Below are 17,778 nucleotides of genomic sequence, written 5' to 3'. Positions count from 1 at the left end.
CCCTATTTTTTCATTGATGGCCTTCATAATTCTGGGATTCACATTTAGGTCTTTAATCCATGCTGAGTTGGTTTTTGTATAAGGCATGAGGTAAAAGGCTTGTTTGACTCTTTTGCATATCGCTCGCCAGTTCTATAACACCATTTGTTGAAGAGACTATCAACTCCCCATATGATACAGTTAGGCACTTTGTCGAAAATCGGTTGGCTGTATGTAAATGGGTTAATTTCTTTATTCTTGATTCTGTTCTATTGATCAATGTATCTTTCGTTGTACCAGTACCATGCTGTTTTGACCACTGTAGCTGTGTAATAAATTTTGAAATCAGGCAGTGAGAGGTTTCTAACCTTATTCTTCTTAAGCAGTGCTTTGCTTTTCCTGGGTCTCTTTCCTTTCCATATAAAGTTTGTAATTGTTTTCTCCATCTCTTTGAAGAGTGTTGTTGGAATCTAGATTGGGATTGCATTATATGTGTAAATTGCTTTGGACAGTATTGACGTTTTCACAATGTTAAGTCTTTCTATCCAGGAGCATGGTATATTCTTCCATTTTTGTAAGTCTCCTTTGGTGTCTTGTAGTGGTGTTTTATAGTTTTCTTTGTATAGGTTCTTTGTTTCCCTGGTTACGTGTATTCCTAGATATTTCACCCTTTGGGTGGTTATTGTAAATGGTATTGCTTTCCTAATGTCCTTTTCAGTGCTGTCGTTGTTATACATCAATTCTTGAAGCCTTGTTTTTCTCCTATACCTTCAGTGCTGCTTGGACCTCTTCAATACCATTGGTTCTTGATCATATGGTACCTCTTGAAATAATTGAACATCGACCAATCCTTTATGGTACAGTGACTCTATAGTCCTTCTATTTTCTTTTGATGTTTCCGATGTCATTCAGTATTTTGTCCATAGAATCCTTCAGTATTGTAATTGGGGCTTGAGTTTTTTCTACAGTTCTTTCAGCTTGAAAAATGTTGGGCATTTTGGTTTCTAATTTAATATACCAAAAATACAGTTTTGCTCCCCACTCTCTAAATCAATGAAACCAACAAAAAAGCTCTATTCCTTAATTTTGCTTGACTCAAAGTCCTGATTCTTCCATTTCCCTCAATCCCTCATGTAGTTTATTGGCAAGTCTCATCAGTTTTCTCTGTGGTGGTCATGGTGGTTGTGTGCCATCAATTTGGTTCGGACTCATAGCAACCCTGTTGAGGGTTTCTGAGACTGTAAATCTTTATGGGAATAGAAACTTCATCTTTCTCCTGGTAAGCAGCTGGTGGATTTGAACTGCTGGCCTTGCAGTTGGCAGCCTAACACATAACCCACTATACCACCAAGGTGAATCGCCTACATTTCTCCATCTCCAAGCCTAAGCCACCACCTTTTCCTCCATAGAGACAGTCAGAGTGCTGTCCCACAGAAACTTTCTGCATAGTCTAGGTTCCTTTGAGCTCTTTCTTGCCTAAAGTCCTTCATTCTTCATTTTCTCTGGGCCTTGAACACCTTTCATAGTTGAACATTTGTTACTCTCAGTTTTCAGGTTTATTTATTACCTCCTCAAAGAATTCTTCCCTTAGACTTCATTGGCTAAAGCAAACATCTTCCTCATTGCCCACTGTTAAGTTCATCATAGCTCTTTTCACAATATCTGGTAATTTTGCTAATATACTTCTTTAGAACAGGGTCTTGTCTGTTCTATTCATAGTCATCCCGATAGAACATAAGGTGTTTGGTAGTGTGTAGGCTGAAGGATGAAGGAGATATATGCTTGAAACAGCAGCAGCCTAATGACCCTGCCTGTACCCAGTGGCTGGACCTGGCACATCTAGTATGCCACTCCTCCAGTAGACATTGGTCACCCTCCTACACACTTCATTGCTTCTCGTCTTTTTATTCCTTACTACTTATAACAACCACTGTCATGTTTGAGTAAGAATTCCAATAGGACTTTTTTGTTGTTGTTGTTGTAAGTTTGTATTTAATGAAATAAAGTTCTCAAGGTTTGAATCTCAGTTCTCTACCAGTTTCCAGTAGACTTTTGCAGTTACATGGGTCTTTAGCTATATCGTGAGGCAGTGGTATTCTGTACTTTGCTGGTTATGTGTCACATGCCCCATCTTCTCCGCACAGACTGTCTTTCCGCATACATCTCATTGCGAATGATCATGTCAACCTTAGAAAATTATTATTTTTTTTCCTGTTATTCTGACCAGTATTTTAAGATAATAAGCTTCTCTTTCACCTGCATAGAAAGTACTGAAACTCTACCTTATGTGACGAAGTGTCCAAGCAATGGTTTGTGTAGCCGACTTCCAGCCGACTGTGTTGAATGCAAGACAAATTCCTCCTGTGTCTATGGGAAGCCTGTCACTTTTGACTGCACAGTCAAGCCTTCTATTACCTGTGTTGTAAGTACTGAAGCCTACTTAGTCTAAATACATTTATTGTAAACCTAGAATTAAAAAGAATAATTTAGACTTGGCCACTGGGAAAAAATTCTGAAAGAAAACTTTTGTAGATAGTATTTTAGAAATCAGGTCAACTTCATTAGAAAACTGAAACTCCATTTCAGAGCACGGTTTGGATGACAGTTTTTGGGCATGAGGATCAACTAGAACAACTACCAGACCACTTACAAAAAGGCAAAAATAGAAAAGGCTCAACTGTACTCGTCCATTAAACAACCCTTTTACTGTCATTACACTCATATCTGAGCTCTGATTTTAACCTAGACAGGAAGGAACCCAGGAAGACTTCCCTAGTCAGTATTCCGTGCCATGGAGAGAACACCAAGATGCTTGCTTTCTAGGTCTTTGGCTCCTGTCAGAATCACAGACTTGGAGGCAGCCCCAGACCTGCTAAAACTGAATAGGTTGGAGAGACTCAGCTGTCTGCATTTTTAACAAGTGGACCAGGTAACTGCTGCACACTCTCTTGTCTGGGAATTCTTGTCAGGCAAGAGACACTAAGAATTAGTGCAAATTTACTCTGGCCCTGCTGGCACTAGCTGTGTATAAGGCTTCTTAAATTCTTATGTAAAACAAGAAACCAAGGCATTTGTCCAGAACAGCTTTCCTAGAGATGGCAGTCCACTAGTGTGTCTGAGCAGGTATCCTTTCTTTACATGGATTCTGTGCTCTGTTAGTAGGACAGTTGCTTACAAAGGGAATGGTCAGTCTTTTTACTATAGAGCTTTTGAAGGGGTTAATTGTGATGAGGAGAAGGTTAGTGGATATTGGGGTGCCTACATAGCTTTCTAAAACAAATAAATCAAATTGGATCACTATCTTTTTAGTTATCAATAAATGTAATTATCACATAAATTCTGGATCAGTCAAATATCTAATGTGAAAAATGAAATCCTGAATGACCAGAGTAAATAGTTCTTATAATCCCAAAGTGGGAATGTTGTCTCTAAATTTGAAATAAAATTTCAAAGCCATAAAACCAAGAATTAATATGTTTGGCTACTAAAAATGGAGATTTCTAATGGAGCTAAAAAAGTATTAAGACATATAACAAAATAGGAAAAACTTTTTCTAATGTGACAAATAATGGACTAATATTTGTAATTAATAGATGTTTTCTATTAGTAAGTTAAGGTTAGGAAAAAATAACAATAAATAAACAATGTTGTTGTTGTTGTTGTTAAGTGCCATCGAGTCGGGTCCGACCCATAGCGACCCTGTACAGGGTTTCCGAGGGTGTAAATCTTTACGGGAGTAGAAAGCCTCATCTTTCTCCCGCGGAGCGGCTGGTAGTTTCGAACCGCTGACCTTAAGGTTCGCAGCCCGATTCGTAACCACTACGCTACCAGTGGCTATGGGTAAAAAAATGGACTTATAATATAAGCAGTAGTTCATAGAAAAAAGAAATACAAATGGACGTTCAACATATGAAAGAATGCTTAAATTTTCCATTAAGCTAATTGCATTTCAACCCGTCACATTAGGGGAAAAATAACAAAGTTTGATAGTTCTCTTGAGTTGGTGAGGATATAGAAGACAAATACTCTTATACCTTGTTAATGAGTGGACAAACCTTTTGGAGGTATTAGTCAAATCTGGCAAGCAGATGCATATTGTCTTTTACTTATTAATTCCATGTTGCTGCACTTTATAACTTACACAAAACCCTCCTTTATATACATATATACTCATTTTGTTAAGTGCCACTGAGTCAGTTCCAACTCATAGCAGCCTTATATAGGGTTTCCAAGGAGCAGCTGGTAGGTTTGAACTGCCAACTTTGTGGTTAGCAGTCCAGTGCTTATCCTATAATGCCACACTAGGAGTGTGTATGTATGTATGTGTGTATGTTGTTGTCATTGGTAAGTGACAGATACGTATGATATAAACTTCCATGTGTATAGAGTAGACTAGACTGTCCCTGGAAGTGATGCAGGTCAGGTATGCAGTGCTCAGCACTGGGAGGGCAGATGCTGACGGCAGGCCTGTAGTTCAGGCTAACTCTTTACTGTCCTGTTGGGTCTTGAAATTTGTACCATTTGCAGGTAAAATACTGTTTTTTAAAAAAGGTTATAAAACTCTGTGTTCTAAATGAATCACTAAAAATATGTAAACACATAAAAACAATATGTCATAAATTAAGTGGAACCTTATCCAGTTTTCAACTCTGTCCATAGAAAGCAGTTTTATATTGATCAAAAACTAATGAATATGTTGTATGATCATTTAGAAACGTGTTACTGTATAATGTGAATAAGGAGCCCTGGGGCAGTGGTTAAGTGCTTGACTGCTAACCAAAAGGTCATTGGTTTGAGCCCCACAGGAGATCTATGTGGCAGTCAGCTTCCATGAAGATTACACCTCTGGCAGCTCTGTTCTGTGGGGTTGCTGTGAGTCCGAATGATTGTCATTATGAATGAAAGCAACATTAAAACTGGATACAAAATGTTTTTAGTGTAATTCTATTTATGTAAACATCGTGGTATGGTATTACAGGGTAATGCGCTGGACCAGAAGCTTGGTTTGAACTGCAAGGTCAGTGGTTGAAACCCAGCAGTTGCTCCTCAGAAACCCTAGGAAGGGTCAATATGAGTCTGAACCGACTCAACGACACTTAACAATAACAACAGCACAACATGTAAATACCAAGTTAATTAAAAAAGTACTGCTACTGCAGTTTCAGTTCATACATACATGGGTGTATTCCAAACAAGATATATTTAGAGGACTTCTGGAAAGATGACAGATGAGGCAGATGCACTGCATAGATTCTCTACAACAAAGATACGAGAGACTAAATGAAATAGACACAGACAAAATTTTGGGAACCCTGAACTTCACAGGAAAGGCTAGAGAAGTGGATTGAGTGCTTGTTGGGAGGGGAAGCTGAGCAGGGATGGCAAGAGGAACCCCAACTAGTGAGTGGCCAGTCAGATGGTCCCTGTGTTAGGTTACCTTAAAAAGAGATGCAATGGAAAAAAATGACTTTGAGGGCTGGACTAATAACATTTTAATAGAACTCAAGGGACATCTTCTCAAATTGATGCTTTTCAGAAAGTTCATGGAGATGTGGTCCCTCATAAAACAAGTTTAAAAATGTATCAAGCATTTTAAGGAAGGTCAGGAAGACCTCAAAGATGAGCCAAGAAAGAGAAGACTGTCAGCTTTGATGAATGAAGAATTCATGACTGAAGTCCAGAAATTGTGTAAAAAGACTGTAGAATTACCTTTGATGTAATATCTACTGAAATTGAGATCTCATGTCATTCAACATTTTTTATTTTAAACACACTTCTTGATCTCAGAAAACTTTCAGCTGGATGGGTGCCCAAAACGAAAGTGAAGCTAATGAAGATGATTTTATGGAACAAATCACAGTCAGGGCGGTTTCTTGGATTTATCAATGATTCAGAGAGCAAGGTTCAATCAGAACAGTGGCTTCTGAGGGCAGCGGCTGGGCCAATCGAATTTAAGGCAGAGAGGTCAGCTCAGAAGGTTATGGTGACTGTTCTAAAAAGGTAATCTGAATAGATTTTTTTTTTTTTAAAGAACACAGAATGATCGTAAGGTCTTATTATGAAGCAATTTTAAGAAAATGGAAAACTGCAATGATGAGAAAAAGGCTAGCAAAGTAGCGCTAAGGAAATTTTCCATCTTGACAGTATACCTGCTTGCTCTTTCTTTGAGGATAGCAAAAACTGTCTTATGAGGATTTCATTGAGAAACCTTACCCGTCCACCCTACATCCCTGACCTTGCCTCTTTAAATTTCTTGTTTTCTCTAAACTCAAAAAAACATTTCAGTGGCACATGATTTCAGTCCTTTGAAGATGCCAGAACTACAGTTTTGACGAGGTGTAAGTCAAAGAGCACAGAATTCTTTAGAAGAGGGTTAGAGAGATGGAAATACCACCTTCAGAAGTGTGTAGACCTAAGTGGAGGATATGTTCCAAAACAATGCCTTTCATATTTTGATGTTTTTATTCAATAAGGGTTTCTTTGATTTTGTAGCAGTACTTTTGGGCTTAATTACTTATAATTCACTGTAATTGAGTCCACCTATATACACAGACAATCATGAATAGATATATAAAAAAATTGAAAGATTAAAAGTTGTTATGTGTAGAGAAGTTATAGATTATGTACTGTTTTCTCCTAATTTGCAATATTAAAATAACATGCATTGCTTGTATTTAAAAACAAAACAAAAACAAGATAAACACTTTTAAAATTAAAATGGAGAAACAAAACAGTCCAAATTTCTGGTCTCCAAAGCTAAAAGCTAAGAACTTTATGTGCAACAAAAGATTTCACCAAAAGGGACAGGGAGAAATTTTTTGACAATGACTTATCAGACAATCCACTACTCTAAAATTTATAGAACACTTCAACACCTCAACAAGAAAAATGCAATCCAATTAAAAAATGAGCAGAGTACATGAACAGACACTGCACCAGAGAAGATACTAAGGCAACTAACAAATATATGAAAAATTGTTCATGACCATTAGCTGTTAGATGCAAATCAAAACAGTGAGATATCATTTTGTCTCAGTATTAATAGCACAGTTCACAGAAAGAGAAAACAACAAGTACTGGCAAGGGTGTGAAGAGACTGGGACCCTCCTACACTGCTGGTGGAGCTGTAAAATGGTGCAAGCACTGTGGAAAATGGTATGGTCTCTAAAAGTTGGAAATAGAAATACTTTATGATCCAGCAATCCCTCTACTTGGTATATATTCTCAAGAAATAAGAGTCATGACACAAATAGATGTATGCACACCATGTCCATTGCAGCACTATTCGCAATAGCAAAAAGTTGGAGACAGCCTAAATACCCACCAACAGAAGAATAGTTAAACTGGTACTTACATACAATGGAATACTATGCAACACTGAAGAATAGCAAATCTGCCAAACACCTCACAACATGGATGAACCCAGTGGACATGCTGAGTGAAACTAATCACAAAAGGACAAATCTTATATAAGTCCACTAATTGTAAAAAGGAAAGAAAGATTTTCATGCCAAAAGAAATGTGCTTTGATGGTTATCAAGGTTGGGAGGAAAGGGAAAATTAAATAAATAAAAAATTAGAAATTTGGAAGCCAAGCAAGTAAACCAGTGATTATATATTCTTTGAGGAAAATAAAAACTAACAGCTAACATTGACCACTTCTTGAGCCTCTTCATGTCTTGTGGATTTTCTTAGTTGAGGTTAGTTCTCTGTGAACTGCCTGTGGTCATGCTAGGGCTCATGAAGGGTGGGGGAGCAGCAGCGATAGCCCTTGAGTGGTGAACCAGGCCATGATTAGAGATGTTAGGGAAGATTTGAGACTGAGAAGCATAGTCTTGTGATTGGTGATTAGAAGACTTGTAGCTCAGTGACCTCAAACAAATGTATTCAGGTGTTCCAGCTATCAGTGGCCCTGTGGATTTATAAAATACATTTTTACTCCTTTTTTCTCACTTAACAAAAGTGCATATGCTCATTATTGAAAATTTAGCTAAGCAAAAGCAGTATGATATCTTTGTTAACATTTTGTTGTAAATTTATCTAGATTTTTTTCTTAGATATGAGTATTTATATATTTTTTTATGATTATAGGATCACAGTACGTGAATTTGCTTTTCATACATAATATTTTGGAACCTCTTTTTCTGACATTTAGTATCAGGTCGTAAATATAAGTGTTTTGGAAGCTTTGTGCCATATGACTGTATAGTTTTATTTACATGAAAACATTATTATCTGATGGTTTGTTAACTCTGTGTCGTCCTTTGGTATATAGGATGAAGACTTCAAACCCCAAAAGAACTTCATCATCAATATGACTTGTAGATTTTGCTGGCAGCTGCCAGAAACAGATTACAAGTGTTCCAACACCATCAACTGCATGACAGTGTCCTGTCCGCGGCAGCGCTATGCTGCCAACTGCACTGTACGGGACCACATTCACTGCTTGGGTAAGTCTGAGGCCCCACGGAATGTCAGGACATTGCTTTAATTTTAATCTGAGATATGAGAATTAAATTATTTAATCAGCTTTTTAGTTATTCCAAGCCTCCTTGATGAACTTAATGGATTAAAAAAAAATGGCAGCAGGATGTATCCAGAATATTTAAAGTTCATAAGTTTTTATAACTATTCTGCCTTTTCAAATAAAGATTATTACTCTAGGCGTTAGTGTGTTAAAATGGACTACTGTTGACCATTTAGAATCAGACAATTATAATAAGGCTTTCCATCCAGGAATAACAAATTCAAGTGGAATGATGTTACCTACATTGTCAAAAAAGAACATTTCAAGGCCTATCTTGAAGTATTATGCTGTCTGTGATAGGATAATTGACTGATAATTACTGGTGATTGGAATGTGAAATTTAGAAGCAAAGAGGAAAGATGAGTAGTTGGAAAATGTGGCCTTGATGAGAGAAATGATGGTGGAGACCACACGGTAGAATTTTGAAAGATCAATGACTTATTCACCACAAATGCCTTTCTTAACCTCACCACATGGAATCAAACTGACAGCAAGTAAATGAGAGACAAAATATGACATTGAACATGTCCCACCTGAATTTGGAGACCACCTTAAGAACAGATTTGATTCATTAACACGAATGACTGAAGACCAGAAAAGTTAATGGGATGACATCAAGAACGTCATACAAGAAGAAAGAAAAAGGTCATTAAAAAGATAAGAAAGAAAGAAAAGACCAATATGGAAGTCAGAGGAGACTCTAAAATTTGCTCTTGAGTGTAGAGAAGCTAAAATGAGGAAATAAAATCTGAACAGAAAATTTCAAAGGCTCTGGTAGCGTAGTGGTTACGAATCGGGCTGCGAACCTTAAGGTCAGCGGTTCGAAACTACCAGCCGCTCCGCGGGAGAAAGATGAGGCTTTCTACTCCCGTAAAGATTTACACCCTCGGAAACCCTGTACAGGGTCGCTATGGGTCGGACCCGACTCGATGGCACTTAACAACAACAACAACAACAACAGCTTGAGAAGACAGAGTCATGTATTACAGTGAAATATGCAAAAAGTTAGAGTTAGGAAACCAAAAGGTAAGAACACACTGAGCATTTCATAAGGTGAAAGAACTGAAGAAAAAATTCCAGCCTTGACTTGCAATATTGAAAGGATTCAACGGGCAAAAAAAATCCACCACTCATCTGTTAGTTTGTCATACTGTAGCAGCTTGTGTGTTGCTATGATACTGGAAGCTATCACACAGTAGTTTAAATACCAGCAGGGTCACTCAGAGGATAGGTTTTAGCTGCCAGACTGAGCTAGACTAGAAGGAGAAGCATACTACTTCTGAATGTTTAGTCAATTAAAACCTTATGAAAACAGTGGAATACTGTCAGATAGCACCAGAATGTTGTCAGATTTAGTGCCGGAAGATGAGTTCTCAGGCTCATCTTATGACACTCTCAAAATATGACCGGGGAAGAGCTAGAGCTGATTGTGATGACATGAATGCAGTAAAGCTTTTGGGACCTTCGTTCACTGATGAGGCACAACTCAAAAAGAGGAGAAATATGGACTGTGCGAAGGATGAATCTAAGAAAATTAAAAGTTGTCAAAAATGAGATGGAACACATGAAGATTGATGTCCTAGGCAGTGAAATGGACTGGTATTGCCATTTTGAATCTGACAGTCATTTGATTTACTATGCCAGGAATGACAAATTGAAGAGGAATAGTATCACATTCATCAACAAAAAGAACATTTTAGATCTTTCCTGAAGTATAATGCTGCCTGTGATGGGATAATACCCATTTGCCTACAAAGAAGTCCAGTTAATACAACTGTTATTCAAATTGATGTGCCAACCACTAAAGCCAGTGTTGATGACATTTTAGAATTCTGCCAACTTCTTCAGTCTGAAATTCTTCAGTCTGAAATTGATCAAACATGCAATCAAGAGGTACTGATAAATTACTGGCGATTGGAATGTAAAGGTTGGAAACAGAGGAAGGATCAGTAGTTAGGAAGTATGGCTTTGATGATAGAAGCAATGCTGGAGATTGCATGATAGAATTTTTCAAGGCCAGTGATTTATTCATTGCAAATACATTTTTTAAACAATATAAAAGACTATACACATTGATTTCATGAGATGGAATACACAGAAATCAAATGGACTACATGTGTGGAAAGATGTGGTGGAAAAATCATCAGTCAAAACAAGGCCAGGGGCAGACTGTTGAACAGACTGTCAATTGGCTCATATGCAAGTTCAGGCTGAAGCTGAAGAAAATTAAAACAAGTCCACAAGAGCCAATATTTGACCTTGAACATGTCCCACCTGAATTTAGAGATCATTTCAAGAACAGATTTGATGCATTAGACAGTAATGATTAAAGACCAGAAGAATTGTGGAATGCCATCAAGAACATCATACAGGAAGAAGCAAAAGTTCATTAGGAAGACAATCTTGGCCTACCCTCCATGTAGTCTATACCCATTTTAAGGCAATGTTTCTATCTCACTAATCCTTTCTCAAAGAATTCTATGTTCTTTGATTTACACCATCTCAAAATGGTAAATTTTCCATCCTTAGGATCCTTTGAAATGTTCTTTGAGTTCGGGGCAAGATCAGGGCTGTACAGTAAATGGATAAAGTTTCCTAAAGAAATTCCCTGAGGACAGCTCTTGCTACCCTCAAAGTAGGAGCAGTCAGGTGCACTGTCGAGATGGAAAAAAACTTCCTCAGCGTCACTTTGCTGGTCTTTTTCTCAGCAATGCAGTTTTCAGTTTTCTTGGACGTATTTTATAATAAGCTCCTGTGGTCATTCCGTGTCCGTCAAGAAAATTTATTCCAATTACCCTTTTGGAACAATCACCATTACCTCCTAAGCTGACTGAGATCTCTGCCTTGAATTGAACTGGCCCAGCAGATCCCCTTAGAAGCCACTGTTTTGATTCAACCAACTTGCTCTCTGGATCATATTGGTAAATCCAAGACACCTCCCTGGTTATGATTTGTTTCATAAAATCATCTCCATTAGCTTCACTCCTGCTTTTGGCACCCATCCAATTGAAAGTTTGCTGAGTTAAATAAAAAATGTCAAATGATGTGAGGTCTCAACATCGGTAGAAATTGTTGTTGTTAAGTGCCGTAGAATTGGCTCCAATCATAACGACCTTGTATAGGGCTTCTAAGCAGCGGCTGGTGAGCTGACCTTGCAGTCCAGTGCTTAGTCCCAGAGCACCACAGCAGGACTCCACAGTAGCTGTTGCATCAGTGGTAATTCTACAGTCTTCTACCAGTTTCTGATCTTCAGCCTCAGTTTCTTCATTCACTGAGGTTGATGGTCTTCTCTCTCTTTTCTCATCTTTGAGGTCTTCCTTAAAATGCTTGATCCAGTTAAAAACTGTTGTTTTATGTGGGACCACATTCCTGTAAACTTTTTGTAAAGTTTCAATGATTTGGGAAGATGTCTTAAAAATATATTAGCCCGGACTTCAAAGTTGTTTTGTTGTTTTTTTTCTATTATGGTTGCTAGGCACCATCAAGTTGGTAACGACTCATAGTGACCTTATGCACAACAGAATGAAACACTACCTGGTCCTGTGCCAACTACCATGGCACCTTTTGTTTTTTAAGGTACCCTAGCAAGACTAAAAGGAGCTCTGATAGCATAGTGGTTACGAAAATTGGGCTGCGAACCTTTAGGTCAGCTGTTCGAAACTACCAGCTGCTCTGTGGGAGAAAGATAAGGCTTTCTGCTTCTGTAAAGATTTGCAGCCTCGGAAACCCTGTACAGGGTCACTATGAGTTGGAATTGACTCCACAGCACGTAATGACAACAGCATGACTAAGACAAGTGTATTGCTGGTCTGCAGCCACCCACTGTTCACAGACATGCTTAAATGCCATTTTTTTTTTTTTTTTAAATAAACCCATGTATGTATTAGCTAGTACTTTTTGAGTTACCCTTGTAGCCTAGTTTACCTATTCTCACATGTATCTTTAATAGGTAATATTTCTTGCTCTTATAGATCATGCTACTGTTAATGTTTTGTATGTATCCATTGTTGTTGTTAAGTGCTGTCGAGTCGGTTCCGACCCATAGCGACCCTGTACAAAGTTTCTGACAAAGTTTCCGACTTTGCAGCTGGAACTGCCGACTTTGCAGTTCAAATGGCTTTGCAGTCTGGTGCGTTAACCCACAGCACCACACCAGGGCTCCATATGCTATTTTGTTAAATGGTTTTATCATTTTAAATTGCCACCAGTAGGACACAGCAGTTCTTAATAATCCAAATCTTATATATGAGGGGGCTCAAAACGTTCATGTAAACATCCTATCCATTATCTTTCAAATCCATTTTCCCATGAAATTTTTGAAGCCCTCTCTTATTACTTATTATCCTTAATTTTTGTTTTTTGGTAAAGATTTTTAGTAACTTTTATAATTTGGATGCTAATTATTTAGTACTTTCTCTCAACCTCTCTCTGAGTTTGGTGACCTCTTTTTCTTCAAGTATGGCTTTTCGTGTATCAGTCTGTATCCATCTGGAGTTGGTTTTGGTATATGATATGAACTAGGGATTTAATTTCACTTATTTTCTTACATAACCAGTTGTCTCAGTGCCTCTTCCCTTCTGATCTTTATTGTGACCTTTGTCATACATGAGATGCTGAAATATCCACAGTTCTTTTTTCTGGACTTTCCTTTCTCCATTGGCTTGTTTATTTATGTCAGGACTTCACATTACTGTAACTTCATCCTAAGTCCTGATATGCAGTAGGCCATTTGTATTCACTAAACTGTACTGTCTTGGCTGAAAGCAGAGAATAACAGAAAGATGTTTGCCTGCTCTTTATTGACTATGCAAAGGCTTTAGATTGTGTGGATCATGACAAACTATGGACAACATTGTGAAGTATGAGAATTCCGGAACACTTAATTGTGCTCATGAGGAATCTGTACCTGGACCAAGAGGCAGTTGTTCAAACAGAACATGGAAACACTGAATGGTTTAAAATTAAGAAAGGTGTGCAACAAGGTTGTATTCTTTCACCATACTTATTCAACCTGTATGCTGAACAAATAATCTCAGAAGCTGGGTTATATGAAGAAAAACATGGCATCAGGACTGGAGTAATACTCATTAACAATCTGCGATATGCAGATGATACAACCTTGATTGCTGAAAGTGAAGAGGACTTAAAACATTTACTGATGAAGATCAAAGAGCACAGCCTTTGGTATGGAATGCATCTCAATGTAAAGAAAACAAAAATCCCACCACTGGACCAATAAACAACATTCTTATCAACAGAGAAAAGATTGAAGTTGTCAAGGGCTTCATTCTTCTTGGATCAATTATCTATACTCACGGAAGCAGCAGTCAAAAAATCAAACGACGTATTACGGTAGGCAAATGTGCTGTACAAGACCTTTTTGGAGTGTTGAAGAGCAAAGATGTTAGCTTGAGATCTAAGGTGTGCCTGACCCAAGCCATGGTATTTTCCATAACCTCATATGCATGTGAAAGCTGGACAGTCAATAAGGAACACCTTAGAAGAATTGATACTTTTGAGTTATGGTGTTGGAGGAGAATATTGAAAGTGTCATGGGCTGCCAAAAGAACCAATAGATCAGTTTTAGAAGAAGTGCAGCCAGAGTACTCCTTGGAGGCCAAGATGACCAAACTTCATCTCTCATACTTGAGACATATTGTCAGGAGGGACCAGTCACTGGAGAGGGATATCATGTTTGGTAAGGTGGAGGGTCAGAGAAAAAGAGGAAGACCCCCAACGAGATGGATTGGTCAAGTGGCAGCATCGATGGACTCAGGCGTGGCAACAGTAGTGAGGTTGGCCCAGGATCGGGCAGTGTTTCGTTCTGCTTTGCATTAGGTCGCTATGAGTCGGCACTGACTCGATGACACCTAACAACAACAAGCTGTACTACTTGCCTGGTTAAAAACATCTATACTTATCGGTAGTAAGGACTTACATGTTATTGTTCATTTTAAACAATATTCATAGTGATTATTATTTTAAAAAGAGGTTTTTAAAAATAAATATTTTAGATTATGAGGTCACTAGTCACTGCATCAGAATATTTTTATACCCGTCTTTCTATGTGGAATGTTTTCCTGTTTTTAAGGTAACCGTATTTTCCCCAAAATGCTGTACTGTAATTGGACTGGAGGTTATAAATGGTCCACTGCTTTGGCTCTGAGGTAAGCTTTGTGTTTAATCAGTTAAAACAAAGATGCCATTTGAATGAAAAAAAATTATTTGAATCACTGGAATCTTTCAAAACTGAGCTCAACAAAGCTCCTTTTTAGCTTTGATCCTATCACATGTGACAGATACACGCTAGAATACCAGTGTAGATGACCACACTGATGCATGTGGAATATAGTGGCAGCAACATTGGCTTGTCTCCTGTGCCTTCTAGAGATGATGTAATGAAGTCATTGTTATTGTTGGTAGAACCAACCAGCCTTTCTCTCCTTAAATCTACTGTGAATCTGTAAATGACTAACTTCTCTACCATTTTGTTGTTGTTAAGTGCCGTCGAGTTGATTTTGACTCATAGCGGCCCTTTATAGGGTTTCCGAGGAGCAGCTGGTGAGCTTGAAACGCTGACCTTGCAGTTCAAACCCACAGCACCACACCAGGGTACCCGATCTCCACCATAGATCATTTAAAATAGGTAGATTTATGGTGTATGCTTTAAATTTTTAGTAAGTTCTTACTGTTAAAAAAAATGCATGCTTTATAACTGAAAACTTGAGAAGAAAAATGAAAATGACCCAAGAGAAACATGCAAAACTTCGCTATATAAAGTTGAAGGCATAGAGTTGTAGCCTTCAACCTAATTTTGTTGTTAGGTGCTGTCGACTTGGTTCCAACTCATAGAAACCCTGTGTAGGGTTTCTGAGGAGTGGTTGATGAGCTTGAACCACCAACCTTATAAATCAGTCCAACCTTACAGTCCAGCACATTAACCCCTAGCACCACACCAGGACTCCTGTTTAGCATAGGGCAGGATTTTTCACTCTCATCACCATTGACATTTTGGACTAGATTATTTGTTATGGGATGCTGTCTTGTGAACAGAGATATTTAGCAGCATTACTAGTTTTTACCCACTAGATGCCAGTAGCATTCACCGTTATGACAATTAGAACTGTCTCCAGAAATTGCCAAAAACTGCCTGTGTCTCTAGGTGGAAAGTCACTCTTATTTGGAACCCTTGCAGTGGGGTTTCGGCTGGGAAAGAGGGGTTTTCTGACAGGAAGGTACAACATATCCGCAAAGGAGTCCAAAATAGAAAATAATAAAAAATAAGATTATATATATGGCCACAGTTGTGGTGAGGAATGACTCAAAATAGAACTTAACATCTGCCTCTTTTTTAAAAATTACTTTTAATTTTGGACTAATTTTAGATTTACAGAAAAGTTGCAGAGGTAATTACTTCCTGTACAACCCTCACCCAGTTTCCCCTACTGTTAACATCTGACATTACCATGGTACATTTATCAACTTATAAAAATCAAGAATAGGTTTCTTCCTAGAGTTTAATATAGTGTCTTCAAAACTATTCACTTCCAAGTAACCTGGGATGGAGGAGGGGTGAGGGACTAAATGGACCAACATTGGCTTCACGTTAGTAATGATTAGAGTCAGTGTGACACAGTCTATTCATTGCAGAGCTCAGAAGGTCAGTTAAGTTTACTTAAGGACAGAATTCAGAAAGGTTAGGAAAGAAGGAGGAATAAAACTGGAAATAAAAAAGAGAAATAGAACCGAGGAAGTGGGATCAGTGATGTCAGATGTGGGGATTGTAGTCAGTGAAGTGAAACAAAGTATGTGTGACTTGTTGAGTGGCAAGCTGATCTGCTCTGTAAACCTTAACCTGGTTCACAATAAAAAGGTTTTTAAAAAAAAGAAAGAAAGAGAACCCTATGGAGTACAATTTTACACTGGTGCAGTGGGGTCACCAAGAGAACCCTATGGAGTACAATTTTACACTGAGGTCACCAAGAGAACCCTATGGAATACAATTTTACACTGGTGCAGTGAGGTCACCATGCATCAGAATTGACAGCCAGAAAAAAACAATTGTTGGATTGGGGCCATGGGTACAATCTTCTCTATGTTTTTGCTTTGTATATGTTTGCAATTTTCAAGATTGAAATCTTAAAAAGAAATACATTAGAAAGTTTTTCTAAAATTGTTAGGCTTTAGAATTGGAAAGAACCTTAAGTCATTCTTCCCTAAGCTAAAGTTTTTGAGTGACCGGAAAAGTTAAAGATCTTAATCCTGGTCACCTAGATTGCTTCTGAGCTGATAGAAGACTCCCAACTCCTGACTGCTACGTTAGTGCTCTTTCTATTGACCAGGCTAAAGCGGCAGCGTAGATTGTCTTTAAAAGAGAAAACATTAGATTTTAGTACTGCTAAAAGTAATGTTTACTTTTGACATGAAAAAATTTTACCAGTGATTATTTCGTAGTGTAAAATTGTGACATCATTATTTATGTAATAGTTAAAGTTGGTAATATTTTTGGGGCCTTTTCACAAATAGCACTTAGCACAGTTATAACACTGTGGAGAAAGTCTTATGAATTCTTTGTTTTATGTTACAGCATCACCCTTGGTGGCTTTGGAGCTGACCGTTTCTACCTGGGCCAGTGGCGTGAGGGCCTTGGCAAACTCTTCAGCTTTGGTGGCCTGGGAATATGGACACTGATAGATGTCTTGCTAATTGGCGTTGGCTATGTCGGACCAGCAGATGGTTCTTTGTACATTTAACTTGCTTTTGATATGCTTCAGAGAGGAAGAGCTTAGAAAAAGTAGAAAATAATGTGATCTATATTGACGTACAGGTATGCACTGTGTAATGTCCATTTGGGCAGTGTCCACCCTTATTATGTATTTGTTCGTGGGGAGGAAGGGATTGCTTGGAAGGGTGCCAAGAGGTGGGGCTGGTGTCGAGGCAGTGATTTGACAACCACAGTAGCTACCAAGGTTACTACAACGTGGTTGAAACTTGGTAGCTGAAGCCAGTCATGGCAGCTTGCAGTCCTGAGCTGTGCTGCCGCTACTGGCATGTGCTTGTGTGGAGACACGGCTGTTCCTTCCCTCGAGATTTCCAGTTCTGACCATGCTCCCTAAGGCTGCTTGGAGAGTACCATGCACCTTGACGGTGCCAATTATAGATGTAAGTTTGCAAACCCCAGGCTTCAAGCACTCACAGAGTGCAAGAGCAGCTTGGGGGTTATAGTGGAATAGGTGAATCCAACATAACAGCCTGTGTTACAGACAGAATGT

The 17,778-nt window shown here is 38.4% G+C and overlaps 1 protein-coding gene across 1 annotated transcript in view; it reads left to right on the top strand.

Annotated features, from left to right (window-relative positions):
• Nucleotides 1-17,301, top strand: part of TM2D3 (TM2 domain containing 3) — a 27,608-nt gene extending 10,307 nt beyond the window's left edge. Inside the window, exons 2-5 of the mRNA XM_006874528.1 lie at nucleotides 2,244-2,401; nucleotides 8,255-8,429; nucleotides 14,598-14,673; nucleotides 17,094-17,301. Of these exons, the coding sequence (XP_006874590.1) occupies nucleotides 2,244-2,401; nucleotides 8,255-8,429; nucleotides 14,598-14,673; nucleotides 17,094-17,259 (575 nt within the window). The 3' untranslated portion in view covers nucleotides 17,260-17,301. The remainder of the gene's footprint in view (nucleotides 1-2,243; nucleotides 2,402-8,254; nucleotides 8,430-14,597; nucleotides 14,674-17,093) is intronic.
• Nucleotides 17,302-17,778: the final 477 nt, after the last annotated feature.

Source organism: Chrysochloris asiatica, unplaced genomic scaffold, assembly GCF_000296735.1.
Source record: "Chrysochloris asiatica unplaced genomic scaffold, ChrAsi1.0 scaffold00282, whole genome shotgun sequence".
NCBI lineage: Eukaryota > Metazoa > Chordata > Mammalia > Afrosoricida > Chrysochloridae > Chrysochloris > Chrysochloris asiatica.
This window is presented reverse-complemented; position numbering and strand designations above follow the sequence as displayed.